The sequence below is a fragment of the Vulpes vulpes genome, chromosome 2, assembly GCF_048418805.1.
Source record: "Vulpes vulpes isolate BD-2025 chromosome 2, VulVul3, whole genome shotgun sequence".
NCBI lineage: Eukaryota > Metazoa > Chordata > Mammalia > Carnivora > Canidae > Vulpes > Vulpes vulpes.
Window position 1 is genome coordinate 26889470 of NC_132781.1, and position 14336 is coordinate 26903805.

At 36.1% G+C, this 14336-nt stretch overlaps 1 protein-coding gene across 10 annotated transcripts in view; it reads right to left on the reverse strand.

The window, feature by feature from the left end:
- MBTD1 (mbt domain containing 1) overlaps positions 1–14336 on the reverse strand; it is a 66542-nt gene that overhangs the window by 41165 nt on the left and 11041 nt on the right. For 8 of the 10 annotated variants that reach the window (XR_003234571.2, XM_072747498.1, XM_072747493.1 and 5 more), the window contains one exon: positions 1158–1359. Coding sequence is in view for 9 of the 10 variants with exons in the window: in XM_025995956.2 (XP_025851741.1) it covers positions 1158–1359 (202 nt within the window). In the remaining variant the exon portion in view is untranslated. The remainder of the gene's footprint in view (positions 1–1157; positions 1360–14336) is intronic. The other 2 variants (XM_072747496.1, XM_072747494.1) reach the window with 1 other exon arrangement.

A 14336-nucleotide genomic window follows, 5' to 3' on the forward strand; every position in this document is an offset into this window, starting at 1 on the left:
CTGCAAATGCACAAGACTGGTTTAATTGGTTTACTAGTAAAGCTGTAGGAAAGACTGAAGGGTTTCAGTTAAATGCAAAAATCAGTATTACTTTAAAAAAAGCTAAAGCAATTCTGTGGCATGAGTGGAAATGCAGTGTCCTGAAAAAGGGAGATGAAGGCAGAACTATCTTCTGCTCTAATTACATAGGTGATCAGCCATTTGCCTGAGGTGCTTTCTAGGATATGGGACTTACAATCCTAAAAAGAGGACAGTCTCCAGCAAGATAGGACAAGCTGTTACCTTACTCCCATGTAATCCGAAGTATGTCCAGAAGACAGTGAGCAGGATGTACCAATGAATTAAAATCGCTGTGATACTATGAGAAATCACTGAAGCAACAACTAGAGTTACCAAAGAGTGTTCTAGTGTGAAGGGATATCATAGTAACAAGGATTAGGATTATTCTGTGTACAATTCTTTTTTTTTCTGTGTACATTTCTTTATTTATTTATTAAATATTTTATTTATTCATGAGAGACACAGACGGAGAGGCAGAGATATAGAGGGAGAAGCAGGCTCCCTGCAAGGAGCCTGATGCAGGACTCGATCCCAGGACCCTGGGATTATGAACTGAGCCACAGGCAGATGCTTAAACACTGAGCCACACAGGTGCCCCTTCTGTGTACCTTTAAAAAGCAAAATTAAGACCCAAAGGCAAATTTAGAGGATGGGTAATTTTGGTACAATATAAAGGATATTCTGGTAATTACAGATACCTTTATCACTGGAAGTATTAAAAAGAAAACTTCCCAGAAGCACCTGTTATAGAGGAGATTTTACCCTGCAAATGTCTGTCAACTCTACAAACCTGTGATCCTGCAAACTTCCAGTTACATGGGGATTTACTACCTAATGACTGAATTTATGTCCACATTATGTTTCTCAATAGCCTTTTGTTTTTATTTTGTTCTCCTTGCCTGCTGCCAGAACATAGCAGGTAGGCAAGATAAAGAGATCCAACAGAAATCTAGTGATCTTATCTACAACTCAAAGTGTCAGACTGCGTTTCTTTTCTCCTTGAAAAATTCTAAGGAAGGTAAATGACAGAAAAAATGGAACCAAAACATAACCTCCAACATGAAGCTGAGTAACAGCAGAAGGCTGTAAATACTCACCCATGCCAGATTTACCATCTGGGTATGTGTACACTTGTCCATTGTTTTTGATAATTGGGAGGTTAGAAGGTAAAGGAGCAACTTCTTCTTCACTCTCTTCAGAGCTGGAGCTGCTACTTGTGTCCTCACTGCAGCTATCATAACCGTCAAACATCCCGAACGAGTCTCTTCTTTTCCTTTCAGAGCGTGAAGAATGTTCAGTCTTAAAAGTAGAAGAAATCAAATAATACATGACACAGCACAGACACACCCTCTGCCACCGCCCTCCACCTGGGAAAGAACTTAGCTCAAATTGTTTAAGTGATAACTGAAAAATGAAGATCTAGCTCTGAGAAATGATAATTTTATTCTGTGATGAAATGTTTGTTTCAAAACGGAGGCTTCCCCTTCTACAAGGTGCAAATTTATTAGCTATCATGTTAACTGATAAGAATATCAACAGAGACAGTAAGAACATTGAATAGGATCAGGCCACGTAACTCAAGCTTTGCCATAAATGAGGTGGGTCATTTCTCTGTAAGAAAGGAGATTAGATGATTTTTTTTTTAAAGTTATGATGAAATACCCATAATGATTTCTCAATCTGCCTTTCAGCTCTGAAACTGTAGATTTCTACAATAATTTAGAGCGTCCAGAAAATACACAGATGCTTTCAAAAATCACTGCTAAGAGGCTCTGGAGGGATTCAGAATTTTTAATTTTAGAGATAGTTTATAGATATTACCTATTTCAAAAATTATAGAAAACATTTGTACATATACGTATCTGTCTCCCTTTTTTTCCCTTAGCATAAACAATGGTTATAAAAACTCCAAGCTAAAATTTTCTTTTCTTTTTTTTAATTAATTAATTGATTATTCAGAGGAGACACACAGCGAGAGGCAGAGACATAAGCAGAGGGAGAAGCAGGCTTCCTGTGGGGAGTCTGATGCGGGACTCAATCCTACAACTCCGGGATTATGCCCTGAGCCGAAGGCAGACACTCAACCACTGAGCCACCCAGGCACCCCAACATTATTTTTTTTTAAAGGAAAAGCACAAAAGCACCAATTATCTTCAGTGAACGCTACACATTTGTTCCTCCAAAAAGATATGTCCTCTCTCAAAGCCACCCAAACCACCAAAATGTAGTATTGCCAACTCCAACCTTTCCTGAAATACACTGCAAAACTTCAAGTTTAATAAGAAGTAAAAAGAAAATAGGAAATTAACGAAGAGAAAAAAAATCTTCAGGAAAAAAGAATCTGTAAGGAAACAGAAGAAACAGCAAAAGAAAACGTAAAAAAAAAAAAGATATAAACACATAGAGAGTTACAACTAGAGTGAAAAGTATCAACCAAAGAATCTTTAGAGTTTGGCACCTATCCTTATTCTTTTCCTTCAGTTAGTATTTTTTATTTTTTACTCTTTATGCACAATTTTATTTCCTGGCTAGTTTAACTTCCAACCATGACCAATAACAAAGATGAAATCCTGACAAAATAAAACCAAGCAGGGCAGCCTGGGTGGCTCAGTGGTTTGGCGCCGCTTTCAGCCCAGGGTGTGATCCTGGAGACCTGGGATCGAGTCCCACATCGGGCTCCCTGTGTGGAGCCTGCTTCTCCCTCTGCCTGTGTCTCTGCCTCTCTCTCTCTCTCTCTGTGTCTCTCATGAGTAAATATATAAAATCTTAAAAACAAAACAAAACAAAAAGCAAATGCATCTCAGGTATACAGGTGCATTTCAGGTATACAGGTATGAAACATTTGTACTAAAATGGAAAACGGATTTTTACTTGTATCGGGTGTAACTATGAAAGCAACAAAATTAGTTTCTCAACCCAAACAATGGAAATCTTTTATACTAAAATGAATACCCTCTTTTAAAAGAAGGCCCTTTAGGAGGCTCTACAACTGCTACAATGCTGTTGCCACTACCTCCAACTTCTTATAATATTCTTTTTGTTTAAAAAATTTTTTTAAAAGATTTTATTTGAGAGACAGAGATAGCAACATAGAGCACAAGCGAGGAGAGGAACAAGCAGGCTCCCCGCTGAGCAGGGAGCCTGATGTGGGGCTATATCCCAGGACCCTGGGATCATGACTTGAGCTGAAGGTAGATGCTTAACCAACTGAGCCACCCAGGTGCCCTAGTATTCTTCTTTTTTTTAAATTTTTATTTATTTATTTATTTATTTATTTATTTATTTATTTATTTATTTATTTTTATTTTTTATTTTTTTTTGTATCCTTCTTTTAAAACTCTCTTTTAGATCCAATTTTAAAAAGAAAACCCTATTGTATGTGGCTACTTTGTAATTATTCCACTTCCCTCAATAGTTTTAACAAATTTGGATCTGAATAACCCGCAGGTATTTTAAAAAAATCAAATGTGAGGTGCCTTGGTGGATCAGCAGTTGAGTGTCTGCCTTTGGCTCTGGTGGTGATCCCAGGGTCCTGGGAGCAAGCCCTACATCAGGCTCCCCACAAGGAGTCTCTCTCAAAACTAAGTAAATAAAATCTTTAAAAAGTTAAAAAAAATCAAATGTATTTTCAAAGAATCAAAATCTGCTACCACTAGATTTCTAAAGAACAAGACTCTGAAGGCAATGCCCAAAGAAAGTATAGCAACATTTTGAACTGATGAGGTGATAAGGAATGGGAGAGTCCTTGTCTGAGTGAAGGGTGGTGCTACGAGCATAGAATTCTGACAGCCATGCGTTTGAGTCTCAGCTTTGCTGTTCTTTAGCTTTGAAACAAGTAATGAGCCTCTTCTCTTACTCATTCAATATTCAACAACTATTTATCAGACATTTGTGTATCTCACAGTAGCAGAGGCTGAAAATAGAATGGTGTACAGAGCAGACAAGATTCATGCTTTTCACAAAGGTTAGTTTATTGGCAGGAGGAATCCAAGCAAGGCCACGTGAAGACAGAGTCAAACTGAGGCAGGAGTAAAGAGTACTCAGCTAAGATTCAGGGGTGAGGAAAGGCCTTGGTAGGATGAGACTCCGATGTCAGAAAGGGCAGCCAATTGAATAGCTGGTGCTGGGATGTTCTAGGCAAAGCAAAGAACAAGACAAAGACCTTCAGGTTGGAATATACTTGGCACACTGAAAGGCCAGCGTGAGAAGTGTAAGAGATAAGGCTGGAAGAGGATACAGAGACCATATCATGGGGCCCCCTTGAAATACAGGGTAAAGAAGTGATACATTTCCTTTTTCCTGAGGGCAAAGGAAAGACATTATAAAATATTTATCACAGTGTCTGGAATGCACACTTAATAAACACTGGCTAGACATTTATTTATTTATTTATTTATTTATTTATTTATTTATTTGTTTGTTTGTTTATGCTAGAATTTTAAGTTCTAGTAGATTCATACAGCCCACGTCCATGCAAATACCCATAGTTTTCATGTAAGCTTGTCCACTTTACAGCCAGTTCGGTTAGGAGCTAATGCATATTTATTGACCCTTAAATATCAGCATAGAACATCTTATTCTGACTATCCTGGTGACTATAACCCTGAAATTTCAGGGCGTCAATGATTACGAACATCTTAGTGTCGACATTACAGGCTGTTAACATTAAAAAAATGAAAGTATTATGAGAATTAATTCCGTTAATATGGAAATTCCCAGGTTGAGACATTAAAGTAGTTCCAGGCCACTAGTGCCCCTTGACACACAAGAAAAAGAAAACCACATTTAAACAGATCATAGTATCACTCAAAAATACTAGAGAGAAGATTAAAAAAAAAAAAAAAAGAGAGAGAGAAGATTTAAAAAGGGATCAATCACCAAGTGAATCTCACTTCTCAAAAAGTCCAATTCCAGGCTCATTCAGTTCAATCAGTTGCTTAGTGACTAACCCTTAAGTATGAACAGACAGGCTAGGATCACTAATCAATCATTAAAGAAAGGCTTCGGAGAATGTGAAGAAGAATCTATAGGAAACAGAAGCAATACAGAGAGCAATAAAAAAAAAAAAAAGAACTTCAAAAAACGGAATTAATTCTTCAGGGACATAATAGGATATCATTGGTGAACGAGATCTTGGAATTTAAAAACGGAAGAGGCAAAATAATCTCTATGTCATACACCTGAAACTAATGTAATACTGTGTCAAATCCAAGTAAAAAAGTTAAAAAGAAAAAAGAAAAAAAAGAAAAAAGGTAATTCAGTGGAAAAAAGATAGTCTTTTCAACAAAAGGTGCTGGATCAAATAGGTTACCAAATTAAAAAAACAAAACAAAAGAAAACCCCCAACTCTGATCTGTACTTTACATCATCTATAAAAATTAACTCAAAATGAATTACAAGGACGCTTGGGTGGCTCAGCGGTTGGGCGCCTGCCTTCAGCTCAGGTTGAGATCCCGGAATCTGGGATCGAGTCCCGCATGGGGCTCCTTGTGAGGAGCCTGCTTCTCCCTCTGCCTATGTCTCTGCCTCTCAGTCTGTGTCTCTCATGAATAAATAAATTTTAAAAAATCTTAAAAAAATGAATTACAAAAAAAATATGGATCAGACGTAAATGTAAGAATTCAAACTATATAACTTCTAGAAAAAATATAGGAAAAAATCTTTATGACCTTAGGTAGGCATAAAATTTTTAGGTATAACATCTAAAGTATAACATTAAAGTATGATCCATATATGAAAAATACTGGTAAGTTAGACTTTATCAAAATTAAAAACTGGTCCAGGCTTCCCTTGTTCTCTTACTATTAAGAGAATAAGACAAGACACACAGATTGGACAACAATATTTGCAAGTCATGTGTCTGATAAAGGATTGGTATCTAGGATATATACAGGGCTACCAATAACTGAAACAGTCCAATTAAAAAACAAACAGGCACAACATCTCAACAAACAATTCATAAATCTATGGATGGCAAATAAGGACATGAAAAGATGTTCAACATCACTGGTCATTAGGAAATTAAAACCATGAGATACTCTTATACATTGATGTTGTTAGATTGCCCCAAATTAAAAAACAAAAAACAAAAAAAAACAACCCTCTATGGTCTATGTAGTAAATGGAACTCTAAAACATTGCCGATGGGAAAGTAAATAGAACAAAAGCATTTTGCAAAAGAGGCAGTTTGTTAAAATGCTAAATGTAAACCACATATTACCCATTCCACTCCTATTTACCTAAAATAAATGAAAAAATATGTCCAAAGACATACATATATACGAATAGTTGTAATAGCTCAAAAATTGAAAACCCAAATATCAACAGGTGAGTGAATAAACAAATTACGGCATATCCACAGTGATTCCATCTTGCTGCTTAGCAATAAAAAGAATGAGGTGATACACATAACATGGAAACCTCAAAATATGCTGAGTGAAAAACCAGACAAGAGCACATTCTGTATAACTCTCTATAAAATGCTAGAAAATGCAAACTACTTTTGCATTTCCTTCATTTTTACTTAATGTTCTATTTGTATCACAAAATTCCATATTACTTTTAGTTGTCATGCCCTTAAAGCTCCTCTTGGCTGTGACCGTTTCTCAGGTTTTCCTAGTTTTTGATGACCTTGGCAGTTTTGAGGATTACTGGTCAGGTATTTTGTTGAATGATCCTCTCCTAGGATTTGTCTCATAATTTCCTCATGAACAGACTGGGGTAGTTTTTGGAAAACAAATCAGAGGTACTATAAAGTACCCTTTGTATCAGATCATACAAGGAAACATTCTATTCACATGACTCACCTCTGTTGGTACTGACCTTGATCACCCCTACCTGCAGCAGTATTTTTCAGGTTTTTCTCCATTATAAAATGACTTCCTAACCCCCCTGCATACTGTACTTTTTAAGGGACTTCGTGAACTCCACACTTAGGAAGTGGGGAGCTATGCTCCCTTCTCCTCAATAGTGGGGCACCCACACAATTTGGAATTCTTCCAAATAGATTTCCTCTCCTTTTCTAAAATAAGTTATATATATATATATATATATATATATATATATATATATATATATATATATATAAACCTTTTGGGTTTATGTGAGGTTTTTCTCTCCAGTTGTATATCTCCAGCTGAAATACTCTCTAACTGATGCTGTCTCTCAAAGTAGCAAATCCAGATTATGTGATTTCCACCTGCCTTTTATCAGTTATGAGAAGTTTGAAAATCTGGTACAGGTCTGGTTCTCCATTGTAGTCTTACTATTTTCCCTCTTTTAGTAAATAATTTATGGGGAGATACTTAGAGACCATGCAAATATTCTGTTCATGAAAATTTCACTCTAGATTTAGCATCCAATGATTATCTTGCCCAATCTGTAACTATGATTTTCCAGCCCCAGAGTTTCTTCCATATTTTCAGTTGACATTCTTATGTAGGGAAGATCCCTCTTTTTTCTATTATGGGTACCCACCACTCATGGATTCCTACTTTTCAGTGGCTTGTAACTCTTTATAATCCTAAATTATCTGGGAACTCAAACTGTTCCAGATTCAGCCAATGGGAACCTAAGCCTCATGTCATTCCAACAAGCCTCTATCATTGTTTGAGCAATTCCTTAACTTTCTGGCATAACAAGACATTCCAGCCTTATCCTATACTCATTTTCCTGTCCCAACCTTAGAATCAACCATTTCTTCAAAGAGCCCTGGTTTCTTTTAGTGAGAGATATCAGAAATAAAGATACAAGTATACCATGTGCTCATAGGTCTCTGGTCTCTGGGCTCTTCAGTAGATGGGAGTTGGAATATACACCTAAGTGTATGTGACATATGTATACACGTATGTATCTTAGAAAATCATGAGTTCAGACTTTCAAATCCAATTCTGATCCATGCTTCAGGGTTTTTCCTTATTTCCCCAAATCTGTATTTGGAACTCTGTTCTTTCAGAGTGAAAAACCCTGGCTCTCACACAAATTACATGTACTCATTTGCTCAGTCTTTTTATACATTTAAATAGTTTCAGAAGCACAACATCCATAAGCTACAAGAAACAAATTTATAAGTCTAGAATTTCTTTGTAGTCCCATCTCCCTAAACTGAAGGTCAGAGTAATGAGTTTAAGAGTTACTTGGATTATTTATTTCTCCCTCCTTCAATGTGTTTTTATTGAAATAAGTCAAGTTTGGTTTTTAGTCTTTCCTGCTATCCTTACCCGATTAATTTCATTTCTGGGGACTGCCTAAAAAATTGCCCTGCTTCCAAATATAAGAACTATATGTGAAGTTTTAACTTGGAAAAATGTCATTTCCTTCCCTGCTCCATCATTCACCTTTGTAGGCAGGTAATCAACTTTATTGCTCTCTGGTTCATCCTTCCTTTGTATATTTTGAAAAGGTAAAGAAGTATATTTATTTTGTTTTTCTTACAGAAAAGGCCACACATAATTTAAAATTTCTCTGTCCTTTGCTTTTATTAATTCAGAAATATATCCTGGAAATCATTCCATTTCAGTGCATATACATTTTCTTCATTCTTTTTTCAGCTGTACAGTACATGTGTGTGTTTACTCAATCTCCTTTGTTTGGACAGTTAGCAGTTTTCAATGTTTTGTGATTATGAGTATTGCTACAATAAACGAACCTACACACGTGTGCATATACATTTAAAACTACTTGAGGTAAACCATCAGAGTATATTCTTTGGGTAGAAGAGTGAATGTGTATATAATTTAATTAGGTATTACCAAATTTCTGTCCATAGAAATTTTACCATTTTGCATTTGCACGACCAACAGTGAGAATGTTTTTGTGAATATAACAGATGAAAAATGGTATGTCAGTGTAGTCTTTTTTTTTATCTTCTACTTGGAAAGAACCTCAAACTTCTAGGGAAGTTGGAAGAATAGTACAATGAAATCTTGTGTACTCTACTCTAACCTGCCAATTATTAACATTTTGCCTCATTTGTTTTATACTTCTCTCTACACATAGACATTCTGCTACATCATTTGAGAGTAAGTCACATACATCATATCTTTTTGTTTGTCCAAAATTTAGTATGCATTTTCTAAAAATAAAATTGTTCTCTCCTAATTACAGCACATAGTTATCAGTTTCAGGAAATTAAACATCAATGTGATACTTTTCCCCAATGTACCAACCTTAGTCCAATGGACCCAATAATGTCCTTTATATAGCATTTCTTCCCCTCAGTCTAAGATCACAGGTCATATTTGTCTCTTAGTTTCCTGTAATCTGGAAGATTACTTCTGAATAATGCAGGCTCCCTTCCCATCTTTTTAACAGAATGTTTCTCATTTGAGGATCCTCATGTTTCTTCATTACATCAAGTTATGTATCCCCATAATACCACGAGATAACTTTCTTAGAATATTACATCTAGAGGCATAAGATGCTTATCTGGGCCCTCTCTGCCAATGTTAATTTTAATCACTCTTTCATGCTGTTGTCCAATTTTTTCTTACCATATTTTTCCTTGCAACTAATAAGCAATCTTGCAAATTTTAAAATCAGTATGAATTCACACCTCATTTACAGCGGTTTATAATCTATTACTGTCTTCACTTATTTTGGGGCTCAAATTATCCCATATTTAGCTGCTTGGATTCCTAGGCACTGCATCCTGCATCCCATTGAAAAGCTCCCATCAATAGTGCTGGGTATTGACTTACTTTCTGACATATCAAGATATTCCAGTATCATTTTCTACCTATGTTGTTCCAATCCTGAAATCAACCCTTTCTCTAAGGAGTTTTCATTCTTTTCAGTGGGGATTGGCATTAAAAACCAGGATATGCTCAGTACGGTCTTATACATATAGAGCCATTTTTGTCTTCTTTCATAGGTCTGTGTGATGTGTGTTTTTGCCCTTTATCTTTAGGGTTTTTAGCCTATGTTTTTTTCAAAGCTCTGTGTATTTAAGAATTTACCTTTTGTAACATATCGCAAGTTTTGTTATAAAGTTGTCATGCAATTAAAAAAATTTTAAACATACGGGGATCCCTGGTGGCTCAGCAGTTTAGCGCCTGCCTTTGGCCCAGGGCGCAATCCTGGAGACCTGGGATTGAGTCCCACGTCGGGCTCCTGGCATGGAGCCTGCTTCTTCCTCCTATGTCTCTGCCCCCTCCTCCCCTCTATCATAAATAAATAAATAAATCTTTAAAAAAAATTTTTAAACATAGTAAAATTTATCAGTATTTTTATTTTTATAACTTGATTTTGGGATGGATGACTCAGTGGTTGAGCACCTGCCTTCGGCTCAGGGTGTGATCCCAGGGTCCTGGGATCAAGTCCCATATGGGGCTCCCAGAGGGGAGCTTGCCTCTCCCTCTGCCTAGGTCTCTGCCTCTCTCTCCATGTCTCTCATGGAGCCTGCTTCTCCTGTGTCCGCCTCTCTTTGTATCTCTCCTAAGTAAATAAAATCTTAAAAAACAAAAACTTGATTTTGACCCATTGAAAACTTTTCTTTATAATCACTGCATAGAAAAGTTTACCCATATTTTGTTATTTGTGCATTTTTAAATATTTTGACCTTTGATCCATTTGGAATTTATTCTTATGCATGGTGTGAAGAATTGACCCTAATATCATCTTTTCCTAAGGGGCTATCTAATGGTGCCAACATGCATTATTAAAATGTCCATTTTGTTTCAGTGATTTGAAATACTACTCTAATAAAGCATTGGGTTTCCATATGTAGCTGTATCTGTATCTGGACTTTATAGTACTTTATTGGTCTATCCATGTGCCAATGTCTTGTTTTTCAAATTATACAGGCTACCTATTTTGCTATTTGTTAGGGTTATATCACAAAGATCTTCTCCTTAATGTTTTGATATTCTTATTTTTCCAAATGAACTCCAGTATTAACTAGTTTAGCTCTATACAAAAATTGTTGGTATTAGGATCTCATAAATTAATTGAGGAATAAAGTGACATCATGAGGTTGAGAGGTCTTAACCAAAAACAAAGGATGTTGTTCCAATTGTTTAGTTTCACCTTGTGTCTTCAAGAAATGTTTTCTAGTTTGCTTCATATAGATTTTTATGATTATTGTTAAAACCAAATCCTTAGAAATTTAAGTATCCTTTTTCTTGCTATTGTCATGCATTTTCCCCTCATTACATTGTGTAATTGGTTACTGAGTACATAAAGGTTTATTTTATATCCTTCAATCTTCCTAAAATACTTTGAAATAGTTTTGTCATTGATTTTCTGGGGCTTTCCAGATGAACTATCAATGCCATGCTGCCTGTAAAGAAACTTTTATTTCTTTTCCATTACTATGCCTACAATCGTTTTCTCTTTCCTATCTGTACTTGTACATATCTGCAGTATGTCACATATCAGAGACAATGTGCATCTTTACTTTGTTTCTGATTTTAACGTCTATTAAGATGCTAGTCTTAGGATTTAGGGGTGTGTATATATATATGCATCTATGCATCTGTATTTATGAAAATCACCTGATGGATGTATCCATTTCCGTTTTCTCAAAACTTTTTTTTTTTAAAAGATTTTATTTATTTATTCATGAGAGACACAGAGATTGAGAGAGAGAGAGGCAGAGACACAGGCAGAGGGAGAAGCAGGCTCCATTCAGGGAGACTGATGTGGAACTTGATCCTGGGTCTCCAGGATCAGGCCCTGGGATGAAGGTGGCATTAAACCGTTGAGCCACCTGGGCTGCCCTTCTCAAAACCTTTGAGTTAGGAATGCTTGTTGAATTTGGCCAGATTTTTTTCAGCATCCATAAAGAGAACATGATTTTTCTCCTTAGGCCCATTAATATGGTGGATTATAGCAAGAGTTCCAAATACTGAATCATCCTTATGTTCCTACTATATAAGCTTTCACTTCATCATGATGTATTTTCTTAATGTGCTGTTACATTGCATAATATTTAAGATTTTGCACTGATATTAATAAATATTTATCTATAATTTTCATTTTTGTGCCATCTTTATCAGGTTTAGAAATTGATATTATTTTTGCTTCATAAAAATTGCAAAGTTATTCTGCATTTTCTATGTTCTAAAGTAATTCATGTAGCTTTGGGAAGGTATGATCTGTAAAGCTTTTGTAGAATTCCTTTGTGAAATCACATAGGTTTGGTGCTTTGTGGGTTAGCTCCTTGACAAATTTGTTTCTTCTACTAAAACTAAGTTAAAAATCGTTTTCATTTTTTGAGAAAATCTTAAGCAGGATCCACACTGGTGTGGAGCCTGACATGGGGCTTGATCTCCCAACCTGAGATCATGATCTGAGCTGAAAATCAATATTCTGACGCTTAACTGACTGAGCCACCCGGGCGCCCCTCCCCTTTCCTTTCAAAGTAGGCTATATGCCCGGTGTTGGGGCCTTAACTCCTGACCCTGAGATCAAGAGGTGGATGCTTAATTAATGGAGCCACTCTGGCACTCAAAGTTTTTATTTTTTTAAATCTTTAGAGAGGCACCTGGGTGGCTCAGTTGGTTAAGCATCTGCCTTTGGCTCAGGTCAAGATCCCAAGTCCTGTGATTGAGTCATTCTCCCTTTCCCTCTTCTCCCCCTTGCTTGTGCTGACACACAAAATCTTAAAAAAAAAAAAAAAAAAAAAAATCAAATCTCTAGTGAGGTTAATTTTCTTAAACTGTATCTTCCTAAGAAAGAATCTATTTCATCTAGGTTCTTTCTTTTTCTTAAAGATTTTATTTATTATTGAGAGACCCAGAGAGAGGGGCAGAGACACAGGCAGAGGGAGAAGCAGGCTCCATGCAGGGAGCCCGATGTGGGACTCGATCCCGGGACTCCAGGATCACGCCGAGCCAAAGGCAGGTGCTTAACTGTTGAGCCACCCAGGTGTCCCTCATCTAGGTTTTCAGATTTATTTGCATAGAGGTGTGTAAAATAGTTGCATGTGACTCTCTCAATGTCTTCCATATCATGTTCTTTGACTTCATTTCTTATTTGGTATATTTTGTGCTTTCTCTTTTCCGCCTTGGTGAAACCAGTAGCTTATTCATTTTATGAATTTTCCCCGAAAGGTCCAGGATCGATTCATCAACTTGGTGTACAGTTTTTCTGTTAACTCCTTAATTTCCACTTTTATCTTTATTTTTTTTTTAATGGGGCTTACTTTGTTGTTCTTTTTTAATTTTTGAGTTGGGAATTATTTTTATTTTTTTTGAATTGGGAATTATTTATTTTCATTCTTTTATTTTTACTGTGATAGAGTAACCTGATTAGGCCCAAGATGGAGCTGCTTAGGCTAAGCCACCTTAGCAAGTAATGAAGTCGTTATGTTCCTCTCTCCCTGAAAAGGCAAGCCTAAGTAAACTATCAATGAGTGCCTGCTTAGAACACATAATGCCTGACCCAGGTCCAAGACTTCCTTCTGCTCCAGGAAGAAAAGCAATCCAGCTTTAACCAATCAGCAAGTGCCCAGTGTAACTTCCTTGTTCCCACACACTTTGGTTTATAAAAATTTCTCGTTTTGTAAAGGAACTTGATCGGAGCGCCTTTCTACCTGCTAGATTGGATGTTGCACAATTTACCAATGACTAAATAGAGTCCGTAAGATTTTAAAAATTTACTGTTGAATTTTATTAACAAATATTTAGGACTATGAATTTTCCTCTGCTCAATGTACTTCACACAGTTGCATGTAATATTTTCATTATAATTTTTTAGGATCTCTGTAATTTGTTTACATTCCTCCTTTACCCAAGGACATTACCCTCTTCTAAATAAGGCAGAATTCTGAATGTGTATCAAGATGTAGAAATTTTGTCAGACCAGAAAGCACCCTCATGTCCCTTCCCATTTAATCCTTCTCCTCTCCCAGAAAAGTTCTAGTACTACGGGTTAATTTTGGATATATTTATTTAAATGGAATAAAACTTGGAGATTTTTATATATAATTCAGCTTACTCAGCACAGTATTTTCAGACTTATCCATGTTATTGTATGTATAAATGGTTCATTGCTTTTTACTAATATTGTACTTTAACAGCGTATGTTTATCCGTTCTCTATCCAGATTTGACTTTGAATATTGAATAAAGTCACTATGAACATTCTTGTATGAGGTGAACATATAACAGGAGGCTTCTAAATTTTAAGGTGGAAATGCTCTTTTTGTTTTCTTGTATAGGCTCTACTGATGTTTTCTTAACATACGACCGATTTTTGTGAACACTTTGTGTTTGAGAGAGAGTATATTGTATTTAGGATGTAGTGATAGATACACCTGAAGATCGGCTTCATTGT